This window comes from Gymnogyps californianus, chromosome 1 (genome assembly GCF_018139145.2).
Source record: "Gymnogyps californianus isolate 813 chromosome 1, ASM1813914v2, whole genome shotgun sequence".
NCBI lineage: Eukaryota > Metazoa > Chordata > Aves > Accipitriformes > Cathartidae > Gymnogyps > Gymnogyps californianus.
Genome location: NC_059471.1, coordinates 58,859,924 through 58,876,997, shown reverse-complemented (window position 1 = coordinate 58,876,997; position 17,074 = coordinate 58,859,924). Strand labels below are relative to the sequence as shown.

The following is a 17,074-nucleotide window of genomic DNA, read 5'->3' as shown; positions in this document are numbered from 1 at the left end:
AATATGCCTTGAATCTCAATTACAAATGAATTGCATGAGTAGAAGAGTTATTGTGAAATGATACATAACAGTTTGAAGTAAGTAACTGGTTACTATATTAACAAATCTATATCCTGTCTGAAAGTCTGGTATCTGTTGAAGAATGATGTGTGTGTTGTGTTTATTATCAATTACTTTAAAATCCACCCCTTAAATGCTATCTTTTACAGCTTTTTTTTTTTCTTTGAAATAGTGTCTTTGGGGAAGAAATTTTATTATTTAATTGTTTTATTTATTCACTTGGCCATAAAACCATGTCCGTGGAAATGTTTTAGAAATTTTATATATAGTGTTTTTACCGAAAGGTGAGTAGTGAAGATTCCAACGCTGTTGTTTTTCAATTTGAAGTCCAAAGTAGCGTTAGATAGGTGTATGTTCCCATTGAAGACTGTTTAGGAGAAAATCTGTGGGAGTCAGAAACATGCACTAAATTATTTTAATATCTTTGCATTAATGTTGTTTTTAATGCGAAGTAGTTTTTTAATAGAGTAAAATATGGCAACTTGTTTAGGCCTTACACTGTGGTTGACATGGTAATACAGTTATAATTAAACTTGTTATAATTAAACCCTCTTGAACTCAATGAGAAAGTTGTTGCTGACTCTGGGTGGTAAAGCATTCTAACTAAAACGTTAGCTTTTTTTGTTTTTAATTTAGATGTAATGGTATGTGAATCTCTTCCTACAAACAACAAACTTGACTATGTCCTTGGAGATTTTTCAGAAAAAAAATCTCATCTCTGTTCACGTACCCTAAAAAAAATCAAAGGCCAAAACAAATCTGGCTTTCTTAAGGTTTTGATTGTAACCTTTGTGTTTAAATGTACTTCAAACTCTGGATTTACAGGAGTCTGTAATTTTCAGGCTTTTTGTAAAAATTCTTCAAACTAATTTGTTTGACTAGTTTGTAGAGAAGACTACCACACTGCCTTTTTGTTTACTGATCACCTAGTCTGTGTACTGCATGTTAATGCTAAAAACATTAAGCTATAGAAATCATCTGGTGTTCTGCAGAGATACTGAAGTTTCCCAGTAAGTGTAGCTTTCTAATCTTTCACGTTGTCATTACACTGAAGTATATCACAATCAATGCACATACTCTTAAAATACACCGATGACAGAGAATGAAAGGGAACAGGGAATTCTGTAATTCAAGCACTGGTTTTCATTCTTCATCAGCTCTGGTGGTGGTACACAATAGGAAGTTAGCCTATACTGATTGCTAACACAGATCACTTTTCTGTTTTCTTCACTTGATTGCTGCAAGTTTAACAAAGTATATGGCTCTTCTCCCTTCCTGCTTGGGTAAGATGTACATGATAATACCTCAGTTAATTCCTGCTCTCCTGTTGCATGTATGCTTTCTAATTTTACCACTGTGTGTCCTTCTAACTTTTTTCTAAAATTTTTACAATCAAAATAAAGGATTTGGTTTTGGATTCTGAATATTTTCAGAATGTTTATGTTCTCAAATATTTATGTTTGCAAAAGCTCTGAAGTAAATTTAGCACTTCAAGAGCGACTGCTTGTGTGCTTTTGCTTTCATGCTTTGAGGTTTTAAGAAAGAGTTTGCTGTGATGCTTTTTTTCAGCTACCTATTTTTGTTTTATAAATAAAACAGTAAATAGGTTGCATTATAATTCTTTCTATAAAACTTCTTGTGCTTAACTAACACTTCCTGTCTTGCTGCAGTTTGACATGTCTAACTTTTGCTTCTATCCCATTTCACCCATCTTGCAGGAACCAGGAGGGGTTGGGATCCATAGTTCATGATCGAAAATCTCAGACATTGCCTGTTTCCCGTAACAGAACAGGAATGATGCATGCCAGATTGCAGCAGCTGAGCAGCCTGGATAACTCTCTCACTTTTAACCACAGTAAGTCTCATGACATGATAACATTTGTCATCCTCAACCAGTACCACAACACCAGAGACAGGTCCCAGAGCCACACCAGTGCATTTCAATGACTTTTATTGTTCTAGGTCAAACAAATAGCTGGAATCAGTCGATGGTCTGTTCCCTGCTTTATGATTGAACAATCAATGCTGGCTGATGCCATAACATGGAGCATGGTTAACTACAGTGTATTTTAAAATTGTATTTTAATTTTTTTTAATTATATGCACTTCAACTTTGTGCTGTACATAATTACAAAATTTACTTATTTTTTTCTATTTGCTTTATTAAGCTTCATTTTTTTTCCCCACTTGGTCTTATAAATGATTAGTCTAAAAGTAAAAATATGCACTTTGACCATATCTCCATGTTTTGACATCCCCTAAGGAGAAATGAGTTTCTTAGAATATTTACGGAGATTGTGAAGCCCATGATTTGGTTTGTCTGGAAGTGAAAAAGCGTCCAATAATGAAGTGATTTTTCTGTTTTCAGTGTGAGAAAGATATCAAGTATTCTTGGAATTTCTGTAGACAATGGTAAGATTTAATCAGGTTGAAGTCAGCTTGTATAAGACTGCTGTATTGAAAACTAAATCTGCTTGTGGCCTATCTTTTTAAACATGCTGCTTTTAAATTGTAAAATATACTGTATGTAAAGTATTCTGAAGCACTATTTTTCATTTTTCAGCTTCAGAAAACAATGAAACTGGTTGACTAATCCAGTAAAATACAACACTGGTACTGAAAAGAATTGTGTGCAGTAAAGCAATTATTTGAGTTAACTGTATGTCCACTGTGTTCATCCTTTTATTTCCCAAAGCATATCTAACGGTCGCTTAAAATCTTTTAGCTCGTTATCTGTAATATAAAGCAACAGTTAGCCTAATTGCACAAGACTTACCACATAGTCTAGTGGAAAACCTCTCTGTTTGTAAATGCATTCTCATGCCTGTTTAAATATAAGAAATGCAATTCTTTGATCTTAAAAATGTCAGAAAACTATATAGCTGTGCAAATTAAATTTTTTTTTCTTGTAATCAGTCTGCTACTGCTGTATCATAATAATTTCTAGATGTTTTTTGATACACAAAAGAAAGAGCTTTTATAGTATGTGACTACACATTCAGTAAGGTAAAATACTTTGTAGATAAAGACTGATTTTAAAAAAAAATCTCTGGGTAATAAATAACATGGCTGTTTCTGGGCCCTGTGCAAAGAGATTTCATAATTCCAGAACTTGGCAAAGTATAGTGATTTTAGGAAACAGTGAGCTGAAAGATTTTAATAAATGCATGCTTATGTAAAAAGCAACTTTCTGTTCTTTTCCATCTGAAGGAAATTATGAAGGAAAGTGTCTCATTCAAATAACTTTGCGTAAAGTGATAATGGGTGTTTTTTAACGTTGGACATTTAATGAATATCAGGATATTGCACCTTGTATTGACCAAGGTTTTACAAAGTGAAAATATGTTGCTGTAAAAGCCATGTCAAATGTGAAATTGATTTTTATATCTTTGGTCTTGTTGTTGTCTAACTTCTAGTTTTGTTTAGTTGTCAGTCTGCCTTTATCGTTTATCCAAAGTAGTTTCCAGAACTTCAATAAATCTTGTCAGTATCCTGTATGGGATACATACAGGAAGGATATATCTGGTGAAAATAGTTGCTTTACTTGTTTCTAAAATCATGATTCTTTGGCAAGGTAGTTGTCTATAAATGTAAATTATAAACTTAATTTCTCCCTTTCTAATCATTTAAGCAAGGAATAAAACTGAAGTAATGGTGTAAGTGATATTTCACATCTCTGAGAAATTTCAGTATAGTTTTGTGCTTAAGTATGAAAGAAATTAGGCCCTTTCTTCAAGTTTCTAAAGCATCTCCATACAAACTACAAGAATGTAGATTTATATGTGTATTGTTGGCGCTGGAAGAGAGGAGGACACTCAGTAGAACAGTGACATGCAAATGTACTGAAATACAAGAGATATACCCTGATCTATAATAGCAGTATGTGATCATTGTCAAGCTCGTAGTCATTAGAGATTATCTCATTTTCAGTGTTCTTAGATGGTTTTAAATCCAGTTACTCTGTAGTGGCATGAATGTATGGGTGCATGTTCATGTGTGTGTCCAGGCAGATGTCCATATTATATGTGGTAATTGTAGTTCCATACTTTCTTCTTAAGTTATGTGTGAAAAATAGAATCCAGTATGTTAGTTATACATGAAAAATACAATATTAGCTTCTCTAAAATAATAGCAAATTGAAACAAGGATAGTTTTTAGCATGTATATGGAAAAAGCACTGCTAAATCAGTCTTTTAACTCAACCAAATTGAGTGTTCCTTTAAGTTTACATCCTGCCCAAAACTTCTGTCTTTAGTAATAATGTGGAGTAATCAATCAACGACCTATTTATTTGTTTGTTCTAAATTATTTATGTGAAGAACAAAATTTGAACTGTTTGGAATCCTGTCCATTGATTACAGTTTTTACTTAGTATTTATAATAAACCTTGCACCTTTCTTCTTATCTGGAAGAGCAAACAAATTATTTCTTTAAAGAATATTTCCCCTGTCCTCAACGCAGTTCTCAAAATAGTCGTCATCTCTTGGTGTCTTCAACATTACCGAAACCATAAGTTAACTTAAGGATTTCTGGTCACCCAAAGGTGATTGCTATGAAAAAGGATTTTTCTTTGAATTTCTTTAAGGAAAAGAATACTTTTACTAAAAGAAAAATATTTGGCAAACGGCTGTTGTGTTAAAACTTGCTTGCAAATGCCAGTTGTTCGTTTCCGTCATTACAGAAGTGAAGGATGTAGTTGGATTGAAACCACAAAGAAAATACATGGGAGGAGGAAGAGGTGGAGGCAGAGAGAATGCAAAAGATTATATACTTCCTAACAGAAAGAATGTATAAATCCAAAGAAACTGGTGGTTATGGGTATGCATGTGTAATCCAGTCAGGGAAGCAAGAAGGTGCAGAAAGAAGTGGCCAGGTGTCATTATAAAAGAATATGTCATTTCTTCTGTTCTTTTCTTGGTCTCAACAAGTTTGTCATACTTGTCATTGATTTAGTGATGCAAAAGTTGACTGTAAATCTAACATATAAGTATGATCCAGACCAAATTTTTATAAAGCAACCAGGGCACATTTGTCAATCTGGTTCTTAAAGATCAATGTTAGGGAACATAAGCAACATATTATAACCAGTGCTGAAGCAGGGTATGTTTTTAAAATGATTTAAATACAGGACGGAGCTAGAAGCGATAAAATATTTTGATTGAATATGGAGTTATTGCATGGTATTGCTACAGAGCAGAATTAATTACTTGGGTCTTCAGCTACATATAAGTATACATGATTGTATTCCTTCAACTCTTAGTGTTTTGTATTTTTATAATGGTTGACTTATGATTGACTTTGAGATCTTTATAACATCGCTAATTTACCAATACGTATTTTCAGCTGTAACTCCATCCTACTGCAGTAGTTATTTTAAGAATATATATGTGTATATATAGCTGTGTACATTTATATATACACATGTGTATACATACATACACTTATATATGAAAAATCAGACATTTATTGTTTTAACTGCTTTTTAATGCTTCCGTTGTTGACATTTGTATTTAATATATTTTATGATCTTGTGCAAATTATGTTAGAATAATTATATGCACGTATTTGAAAAATATTTAAATGCATATGAATTATTTTTCTGTATTGAATACTAACTTCTGTCAGGCTCCTTAGTTGTTAATCTTTTCCTAGTTCAGCAAGTCTTTTGGAAATAAAAAACATTTAAATGAGTATATCCAGCACTTACACTTCGTTTGGAATTTCTGTAGGCTATGGCCATTCAGATGCAGATGTTCTTCACCAGTCTTTACTTGAAGCAAACATTGCCACTGAAGTTTGCCTTACAATTCTGGATACTCTATCATTATTCACAATGGCTTTTAAGGTTTGTTCGTGACTTGGTGTTAACATCTCCCATAATTAACTTTCAGAAAAAATATTTTTAAAAAATATTTTTTAAATTATATTTGTATTTTATAGTCTAGTAATATAGCATTGTATTTTTAGCATTTCTAGCATTGTATTTCATTATTGTGTTATGTAAAAGCTGATAATCTCTCACAGCAAAATGCTTTGGCTTCAGTTACACATTGCACACATACTCCTTACTGATCAGCAGTAATCTGTAGGAAAAGCTCCTTCCTCATCCTAACTTCCTAAAAATATTTCTAGAAACTTTAGTGTCTACTTAATATTAGTGATAAAACTGTCTTTTAAAGGCCATGTGTCCTGCTTTCAGCTGGGACAGAGTTAACTCTCTTCTTAGTAGCTGGTACAGTGCTGTGTTTTGGATTTAGTGTGAGAATAATATTGATAACATGCTGATGTTGCATGTTGCTAAGTAGTGCTTATCTTAAGTCAAGGATTTTTGCAGTTTCCCATGCTCTGCCAGCAAGCAGGTGTGCAAGAAGCTGGGAGGGAGCATAGCTAGGACAGCTGACCCGAACTAGCCAAAAGGGTATTCCATACCATAGAACATCATGCTCAGTATATAAACAGGGGGGTAGTTGGCCAGGAGGGGCGGATTGCTGCTCGGGCATCGGTCAGCGGATGGTGAGCAGTTGCATTGTGCATCACTTGTATTTTCTTGGGTTTTATTTCTTTTTTTTTTTTTTATTCATTTTCCTTACAATTATTATTATTATATTATTATTATTATTATTAGTTAGTACTATATTTTATTTTACTTTAGTTATTAAACTGTTCTTATCTCAACCCATGAGTTTTACCTTTTTTCCTGATTCTCCTCCCCATCCCACTGGGAGGAGGGGAGGGGGAAGTGGCTGTGTGGTGCTTAGTTGCTGGCTGGGGTTAAACCACGACACCATGTGAGGTGAAAGATCTATTGTATGACAAAACCATAATTCATAATTGGACACTATCAGGCTTTTACATTGAACTGGGCTGCTTCCTATATTAAGTCACTCATTAATTAACAGTAATTTGTGTGTGTTCCTTTTCTGTAACTTTATTTCAATTTGTCCACTAGTAAGACTTCTTTTTAGTTGTATCAGTTACTGTAGCTCTCCTGTGGAATCTTTTTATAGCCCACCCACTTGCATACCCCTCCTGTCTGTTTTTTTTGAGCTTTTCCAAACATTAAAGGTGAAGCTGTAAAAAGGAGAGATGATAGCTCTAGCTTGTTTCTCCCCTAATTAGAGCAGTGTATCCAGATCCTTGCTTGAAGATTCAAATTTAGTGTCTTATCTTTAATCTAGTTATGAAAACATGAGTTTATTTATAATGATATTCCTTTTATTAGTAATTTAATTAGAGTTTAGAACCAGTTCTGTCCACAGACTTCATGACAGAATTGAAAACAAAGATACCTAGTTTTAAAGATTTAAAGAAGAATGAACACTAATCTTTTAGTTATCAGCTGCCCATCACACTTGGAATGACAGTCCTTCAAGGTTATCTGTATGTAGTATGTTGAGAAAGTAGGTGCGAGTATACCAAAATAGTCTCCAAGATCCAAACAAAACACGTAGGAGAATTAGAGCTTCTATTCAATCAACTGCACTAAAATACATAAAGTCATAGAATCATAGGATGGTTTGGGTTGGAAGGGACTTTGAAAGATCATCTAATCTAGTCCAACCCCCCTGCCGTGGGCAGGGACATCTTTCACTAGACCAGGTTGCTCAAAGCCCCATCCAAACTGGCCTTGAACACTTCCAGGGATGGGGCATCCACAACTTCTCTGGGCAACCTGTTCCAGTGCCTCACCACCCTCATTGTAAAAATAATTCTTCCTTATGTCCAATCTGAACCTACCCTCTTCTAGTTTAAAACTGTTGCCCCTTGTCCTGTCACTACAGGCCTTGGTCAAAGGTCTCTCCATCTTTCATGTAAGCCCTCTTTATATATTGAAAGGCCGCAATGAAGTCTCCCCAGAGCCTTCTCTTCTCCATGCTGAACAACCTCAACTCTCTCAGCCTTTCTTCATAGAAGTGTTCCAGCCCTCTGACCATTTTCATAGCTCCCCTGTGAACCTGCTCTAACATGTCCGTGTCTTTCATGGACTGGGGGCCACAGAGCTGGACGCAGTACACCAGGTGGGGTCTTATGAGAGCAGAGCAGAGGAGAGGAATCACCTCCCTCGACCTGCTGGCCATTCTTGTTGTTATGCAGTCCAGGATACAATTAGCTTTCTGGGCTGCAAGCACACATTGCTGGCTCATGTTCAATTTTTCATCCACCAGTATGCCCAAGTCCTTCTCTACAGGGCTGTTCTCAATCCATTCATCCCCCAGTCTATATTGATACTGGAGATTGCCCCAGCCCAGGCGCAGGACTTTGCACTTGGCCTTGTTGAACTTCACAAGGTTCACATGGGCCCACTTCTCAAGCTTGTCAAGATCCCTCTGGATGGCATGCTACAGGGAAGCCTCTAGCAATTCAACTGCACCACTCAGCTTGGTATCATCTGCAAACTTGCTGAGGGTGCACTCGATCCCACTCTCTGTGTCACCGGTGAAAATATTAAATAGTACTCATCCCAATATGGACCCTTGAGGGACGCCACTCATTACTGGTTTCCACTTGGATGTTGAGCCACTGAGTGTAACTCTTTGGATGCAGCCATCCAGCCAATTCCTTATCGTTCTAACAGCCCATCCGTCAAACCCATATGTTTCTAATTTAGTGGCAAGAATGTTGTGGGGAACCATATCAAAGGCCTTACAGAAGTCCAGACAGACAACATCCACAGCTCTTCCCTTGTCCACTGATGCAGTCATCCTATCATAGAAGGCCACTAGAGTAGTAATACTAATTTGCTGCTTTTGGGAATAATTAGCATATTATGTAGAAGGCCAGACAACTCTTTTTCTTCACGATCATCTTTCACTAGTGGGGATCCAGATCTCTGTTATCTATTACAGCAGGGAAATCACAAGTTATGTCTGCTTCTTGGTAGAATTTTAACTGATCCTGTGTGAATTCCTACTACTCTAGGTGGTTTTAGTGAACTACCTGCCTCTGGTGTTGAGACGTCTGAAGAAAGGATATTATATCAATTTCCTCATAAGGATAGGGGTTTGTAAGACAACATTTCATTATTTTGCTATAAATCTGTAAGTAGTAAGCCTTACCATCTTTTAGAACTTGCAGTTAGGTGTTTAGGTTTGGGTCATCTACAAAGATCTGTATACTGTTCCAAGAGATAAAACTTTTTCCTATGACCAAATAGGCTGACTGGCTTATATCCAACCATTTATGTCTAAAATGGCCTGCCTGTGGCTTCACTGCATAGCATTTGGAGATCTTTGGTCTCCTACAAGCATTTGTATCTATTCGTCCACAAAGCTTGAAACCACACTGAGTTCTGGTCTGCAAGTCACATTATCAGAATGGCTTTTAATGCCGGACTGCCTCCTTCAATGTTTTAATATTGAGGAACACCTGAAATGCGTAGGGCTATGCTGAAATTCTTTAGCCTGAAGAATTTCTTCTGCATCTCCATGAATAGAAAAGGAGACATCTGCGGTTAGACATCTCTTTCATGTTTGAGAGAGCTTAAGGCATGCTACAAGAGCCCAGGTCTATACTGGACCTCAAGAATCTTTTTAAAAAATTTGTTAAACTAGATTCTTTGAGTTAATATTAGCTTAAAACTCACTTGAGATAGTAATGGAGCTGCTTTGCAGCAGACCATTTGGATGCCTGTATATAGTCACGACAAGGAAGAGTGGAGTGCACAGAGGGGAGTTGCAGAAGGTGCAAGACCTAGTAGAATCATGTTGGAGGGCCAGTGGAGTCAGAGGGAGCAATACTTAACATGGTCCTCTCATTTCTGGACTCCCTGGACTGGGTTGAGCAGTCCCTGAATTGATTAACCTATTCTGGTGTTTTGTAAGAGGAGAGACCTCATTGTTTCGTCCTAGAGTCCCATAGGAGCCTAATGCATATGCTCAGTCATTTGGGAGGAGTTTTTTTTGAGAGCATTGTAGTAGGAGTACTGCTGTGAGAAAATTCCACTATCTGAGCTGCTAAAGCCAGTGTAACCAAAGTGTGCTAATACTTTGAGTGTGCCTCTCAAAGACCTGTTAATAGTGATTGATTTAATTAAGAGCTGTTAAAAACAATTGTATTCTATAAGTCTATTCAGAAGCCAACACTTTATAAGCAAGATTAATGAAGTGTTAGAAATATCTAATTAAAATTCAGATATGTTTGTATTATTAAACATCTTGGTAATACTACGCAGATTTTTTTTTTTAATTTCCTGCTTTTGAATGACCTGTGTATGTTCTTAGAATAGTACAAATGTGTCACGGTACAAAACTCCTAAATTCTCACTATCAATTTAAAGAATCAACTACTGACTGATCACGGGCATAATCCACTGATGAAGAAAGTGTTTGATGTATACCTCTGCTTCCTTCAAAAGAATCAATCTGAAACAGCATTGAAAAATGTCTTCATTGCTTTAAGGGCACTTATTTTTAAGGTAAGAAGTTTAAAAATAATTAATGTTCAAGTACTTATCCAGTTCTTTAGTTAACAATATACTATGTAAAAATTTAAGAACTAAAATCCCGAATGAAAATTGGTGAATAAGGACTGATCTGATCCCAACAGTGTGGAATATTTGTCCTTTGAATTGCTGTACAAATCATTTTGTGTCATGAACTACTGTAACTGCCTATTTTTTCCACAGTTTGCGAATATTAATATATTTGTATTTTTCTTGATATGCTTATTTTATCAGGAACTGAATCTAGTTTTAATGAATAACCTCTTTATTCCTTTTTCCTCAGTTTCCTTCAACGTTTTACGAAGGTAGAGCTGATATGTGTTCTGCACTGTGCTATGAAATTCTGAAGTATTGTAATTCCAAACTGAGTTCAATTCGTACTGAAGCTTCACAGTTACTGTACTTCTTAATGAGAAATAATTTTGATTACACAGGGAAGAAGTCTTTTGTTAGGACACATCTGCAAGTTAGTATACTTACTTTATTCTTCGTTTTTTAAATGTTGTATTTGTAGATGCACAGTTGCATACCAGTGTGCAAAGCCCTGTCAGATAAAGACATAAAAGAAATTATTTTGGGTTCAAGCAAGGCTGGTACTATTCTAAGAGTAAGAAGATGGCAATAAAATTATGTTCAGTAGAAGAAAATACTTAGAAACAATTGGATGGCCCTGTGTTTCGTAGTAAATAATTTTTATTTGTCAGTAGCAAATGTTCTGTTTTGTAGATGTTCTTTTGATTGTTAAATAGCATACCCTGTTGTGTCTGAAGAAGAAAAGAATGCAGCAACAAACACGTAAAAGTCTAAAATAAAACAAATACATAGAAAATCGTGTGTTCTGACAAAGCTGGGAACAAAAGTTTACTACGTTTATGACCTCTGGCTAGTTCACCTAGCAAGTCAGTCTTTAGAGCAGAGGATGCGTGTGCATTAAATTTAGACAAGCCTGTTTTTTCTTGCGTATGTTATTGTAGAAGTAACTTTGAAAAAAAATCAAATATAATTTTACTTAAGGGACTAATCTTTCAATTAAAAAGAACAAAACTTCCTTTGTAATTGCTTCATAGGTACATCTCAAGGGTATTTAATGAAATATGCACTAACAAGACATTTGTTTCTGTCAAGGTTATTATTTCAGTAAGCCAGTTAATTGCTGATGTTGTTGGAATTGGAGGAACTAGATTTCAGCAGTCTCTTTCCATCATCAATAATTGTGCCAATAATGACAGAATTATAAAGGTCTGTTTTTATTTTTCTTTCCATATTGTAGAAGGATGCTTGAAAACTCTTTCATAGCATCTTTTGCAATTATGTTGCAACTTTTTATTATGCAAAGAATAGAAAAAGATAGTAGTTAACCTAACTTTTCCATGTTTTAGCACACTACATTCCCTTCTGACGTTAAGGATTTAACAAAACGGATTCGTACAGTACTGATGGCTACAGCTCAGATGAAGGAGCATGAGAATGATCCAGAAATGCTTGTAGACCTCCAGTACAGTTTGGCAAAGTCTTATGCTAGTACACCTGAACTAAGAAAGACGTGGTTAGACAGCATGGCAAGAATCCATGTTAAAAATGGAGATCTTTCAGAGGTAAGAGAAAAAAATCAAACTAGTTTTAGCTTCCTAATAAGCTTAAGCTTATCTTTCTTGAAATGGAATGTACTATATGTAGTTGTTAGTGTGTAATATAATAAGCATTTTTAATAATTTTTGAATTGTTAGTAGATTAGTTTCAATGGCTGATAAGTTTTTGTCCTACCTAAGTACATCTGTAAGTCATTTCTGATTACTGATGTAAGCTATATGTTTAACTACTGTAGCTGACACGCTACTAAGCCAGGAATGCTCAATGCAAAACATGGAAGATACAGACCATCTACTTAAAAATACCTTTGTTATCAGTTGCTAAAACACTTAAAGCCACTCCTTGAATTCCTCTCCAGTTGCCTTTACAGAATTAGCTTGATTCTATTCCAGACTGCTTACTAAAAAACTCCTAATGTTCTTAAAATTGACAAATCACAAATTTTTTGTTTGAAAAAAGAAAGCTATCTGATTTCACTGTGCTGTTAAAATATTTAATTCTAACACAAAGGAGAGTTGGGAGTGGGGATTTTTATGTGTCTTGATGTAAGTATTTTATCAGCATACAGAATGAAGTTTGTCTCTTTCTGGAAGTTTGTTCCATTTGAAAGTAAATCACGTTGCATGACATCATTGAATTTCATAAACATGTCTGTTAAACTTAGCATCATGTAAGCAAGTAAATATCTCCAAGAAACAGTAGCTGCTATCTTACTTACTCGTGTCTTAGTACTAGAATTCTTCTATATGGTAGCAACACAGAAGGCATATACAATACTCTGTCATTAGCTTGTATTTTGAAGGAAACAACTTCAACTCTCTCAGAAGACAAGCTCTTTTAGTCCTTTTCAGGTCTGTTTTTAATTTTTTAATTAAAAACTTAGAATCTTTGACTGTATGACTAGATGAGAACCTCTGTAAATCACAAAGCTCAACCCCATACAAAGTGTGCATTAGAGAGAATTTCTGACAGATATTTACCTTTTTCCTTCACCTCCAGTGTCTGAGATTCTGCAGCCTCCATATGTAAACAGTTCAATTGGGAATTACAGTTAGAATAACACTTTGCTGTAAGCCTAAACCTTTTTAGTAAAAGAAAAATCTTGAATCTTTTTTTTGTCCTTTCTGTGGAGAAAAGTGATCAGTGTCAACTTCATAAAACATCTCAAATATTTGAAGACTACTCTGTCCCTCTTCTTTTTCTTCTGTTTTCCAGACTATACCAACCAAATTCTTTCAAATTCCATTCATAGGTCAGATCTCTTTTTTCTTTTGCTGCTTTCAGATGGTTTGTCACCAGTTTTTTTCTACAGTTTTCTTGGTCTGGAGCCAAAAGGCAGACAAAACAGGTTAGCAGAAAAACCATCAAATGTTGAGTAGAATAATTAATAGCTCTTGTTTCACGTAACACTTAAAATACATCCCCAAAAGAGATTTGCTTGTTTTTATTATAGCATGGTGTTCCTACCTTGTAATTTGTGATCTGTGGTCACTCTGAGACTGTGTACTGCTGTTCATGCTACTCAGTGCTCTGGTAAAGGAGGAGTGAGTGCTCTTGCACAGTTATTGTTTTGCATAAATGAGGTGGAGAATTCTTATGCCAGTCATAGGACGTCTCCTGCAAAGCAGCAGAAAGGAAAACCAAAGAAATTATCTCAGGCTGGGGCTCTTCTTATATACCTTGTTTTTAGTAGCTCCATTATAATTGTAATTTATAAGATTATTACTATTTCTGTTTTAGGCGGCGATGTGCTATGTCCATGTAGCAGCACTGGTTGCAGAATATCTCACACGAAAAGGTATGATTTTGAAATCTTACTTTAATGTTTATATTTTTTCATTATAGTTTAGGAAAAGCAATAGTTTCCCTGAGGAAGTTGTAGGCATTTCAGTGTTCACCAAGGAAAAAATTCTTACCTAACCGGATAGCATACTCACATATTCAAAAGTATACTTGCATATCTAAGGGGCAGCATTTCAGATGAAGGTAAAGTAAAATTTTTAGGAAAGTAAAAATTTTGATTTCACACCAGAGCTGCTAATAGCTGAAGTCAGACCCTTTCTAAAGCAAACTTATCCGTGAATATTCTTGTTCAACAAGTAATCTCTCACTGCATATAGGGAAACCTGGCATTGCCAGAGAAGTCAAAATAAATTCGTACAAATTTTCAGATGCTGAGTCAGTGATAGTAGTGCTCAGAATGCTTCATCTGTGTTGGTGTTCTGTGTTAGCAGCTGTCTGTAAAAGCGGGTTTCTGATGACCCTTGGGATAGGGTAGAAAACTATCTTTCATCTATAGGATCAGAAGAGTTCTCAGTCAGGGGGTTGAGAAAATAAAAGATTATATGGCTTTTATTAAGAAAAATAGATCTCTAGAAGAAAATTTCAGAAATCTGTTAAGACTAATTATGATGTTGAGCTAGCGTTTTGTTTTTGTAGGCAGACAAATTCAGCTTTTTAGCTTTGCCTTTGTGTGACAGTTCAAAATGAAGCAAAGTCATGGGTCTACAAGGTGCCTTTTCTCTGTTCCTTTTGTGCCTCTTGCCAGATACTTGTGTAGTGCATAGGCTGTCCCCTCTGCCCCAATGATTTCAGAAGCTTCTCTGAGACCAAATCTGAAATGAAGTTGCTTGTCAAAGTTACTGTGTCCTCTTGGAAGCCTGATAACAACTAACTGATAACTAGTGATAATCTGTATTAATTTGTGATTCCTTTGGGTGATCTGCTATTTTTGTCTACTGTCATATAAAAGTTATTTCCTCTCAGTAATAGAGGGTTGAACTTCTACCTGTGGGATTTCCAGGAGCAAAACAAAACCATGCATTTGAGACAATAATTCAATAAAACCTCTGGTGGTCAGGCTGCTAACTGAGCAGAAAGAATCTTTGTAGGAATGAGCCGTGAAATAAATATGGGCAAGTCCTTGTGCTTTGGTAGTATTTACTGATTGCTCTTGAGGATTTAATTCAGGTTTTGGCCAAAAATCCTGATTTCTTAATTCAGCAATCTGATATAATAAAAAAGAGCTAAACAGAATGGGTAAAAGAGGTAGGTTTCATGTTAGAAGGTTCTAAAACCCACTTTTGCTAAATACTTATTTCAGTAAAGGAAGTTAAATTGCGGGGGGTTTTTTCTTGCTTGTAGGCTGACTTCCTGTATCTACAGCTGAATAATCTGTTTTGCCATCCTTTGATCATTTTGTATGGTTGATGTCAGTCCATTCATATTGTTCAGACTGGGGAAGCTGATATGCCAGGGCCTGTTCGTGTACACAGTTCCAGCATGACTTAACACCAGTTTAATTAAATACTGTAAAAGTTACCTTGATTACCTCAGACTTAGGGTGGGGTAGATTAGACACAGGTTTAAGATAAAATAGGAGGATTCAGACGCTACTTATTTTGGTAGGTAAGAGTCCAGATATTAACATTTGTGGGTTTTTAAAACCTATTTATACTTACACAGTAATGTGAAGTCTAGTAGTTTAATCATGCAGTGGGAGGCTGGATTTATTTTTTATTTATTAATTTGGTGGTTAAGTATATTTAAATATGGATTCTGCCTTATCCAGCATCACAAAATGGCCTTACGTTATCCTGGTGGAGAAAAGTAAATTTGTCTATTTTTCTTTTTCAATGACAGGGATGTTTAGGCAAGGTTGTACTGCTTTCAGAGTAATCACACCCAATATAGATGAAGAGGCTTCAATGATGGAGGATGTTGGAATGCAAGATGTTCACTTCAATGAAGTAAGTAAATATAAGAGTGTTAGAATTGATGCAAATTGAAGTGCTGTTTGTTTTTCCAAGTTTTGTGTTTCAATCCGAAGGCTGACTAATATGATGGATATTATAATTGTTTTCTTAGCCACTATTGTTATCCTAAAACTGAAATAAAAGATTTCTGTGAGCTGTCCCAGCTTTAGAGAATTTACTGTGTACATGTATTTTGAATAAAGCACTAGCACATCAACTCAACACCACTATTGGAATAAAAGTAAGCAAAATAGGTTTTTAAGCTAGTTGACAGGATGAACACTAATGTGGCTTATTTATTAGAGTTAACAAGATCTGTTTTTTTTTCTTAAAACTGACTTTGATTTAGATTGTTACTATGGCAGCAATCATGAAAATGTATGTGCTGTTTTTTTGCTGGTTTACAGTTTTCCTAAGCAAATATGCCATAACAATGAAAGTGGTTTTACTGACACTAGACTTGCATCGATGTTTTTTGTTAAAACAGGCTTAAGTTTCACTCCTTGTGTCTTCACTGATCCATCTGTGCGGGCTCTACAGTAAATTTTACTATTAAGACGCTTATATGAAAAGATTATGAATAATCTTGCTCATGAAGAGCTACGTCTGCACTATATATTTGCCAGTATAGGTGGTGGAGGGAGGGACAGACCACTACTTGCAGTAGCTGTGTTGGAAAAACCCCTGGTGTGTAACCATAATTGTACAACAAAAAATACTTTTATTTTGTGTTTTAGTTTGTATATGGCGAAGGTGTATAACAAAATTATTTGACTGTGCAAATTGTAGCTATACTAACAGATTTAGGAGGAACAGATTAAAGACTTAGTGGTTTAAGCTGGGTTTAGGCCTAGGGTACCTGTGTTTTACTCCTAAGTTCTGGTACTGCTTTGCTCTATAGTTTTAAGACAAAAATTGTTGACTCGCTTTTTCAGGCGAGGGAAGGCAGGATTTGGACTTACTTGAAAGGAGAAATATAGTGCTTTTTCTTTCCAAAGACACCCAATAGCAGATTGGTTTTTTTGAATTTGTGCTATATTCTTTAAATCACTCATTCTCCTGATCCAGCATGAAATTTACCATGTTACTCAAAGCAAAATGTAAGCTGCTCTAAGTGAGCCAAGAGTGGGGTTTCTAGCGACTGCTGCTGATGGAAACCTTTGTTAGAAATTCTTGTCAGCGTCTACCTGACAAACCATTTGTCAGAGCTAAATTCTTCTGTATTTTT

General features: G+C 35.5%; 1 protein-coding gene across 1 annotated transcript in view; it reads left to right on the top strand.

Annotated features, from left to right (window-relative positions):
• DOCK9 (dedicator of cytokinesis 9) overlaps nucleotides 1–17,074 on the top strand; it is a 118,437-nt gene that overhangs the window by 85,252 nt on the left and 16,111 nt on the right. Inside the window, exons 38-45 of the mRNA XM_050915435.1 lie at nucleotides 2,429–2,472; nucleotides 5,790–5,905; nucleotides 10,337–10,474; nucleotides 10,785–10,967; nucleotides 11,627–11,740; nucleotides 11,881–12,096; nucleotides 13,832–13,889; nucleotides 15,734–15,840. Of these exons, the coding sequence (XP_050771392.1) occupies nucleotides 2,429–2,472; nucleotides 5,790–5,905; nucleotides 10,337–10,474; nucleotides 10,785–10,967; nucleotides 11,627–11,740; nucleotides 11,881–12,096; nucleotides 13,832–13,889; nucleotides 15,734–15,840 (976 nt within the window). The remainder of the gene's footprint in view (nucleotides 1–2,428; nucleotides 2,473–5,789; nucleotides 5,906–10,336; nucleotides 10,475–10,784; nucleotides 10,968–11,626; nucleotides 11,741–11,880; nucleotides 12,097–13,831; nucleotides 13,890–15,733; nucleotides 15,841–17,074) is intronic.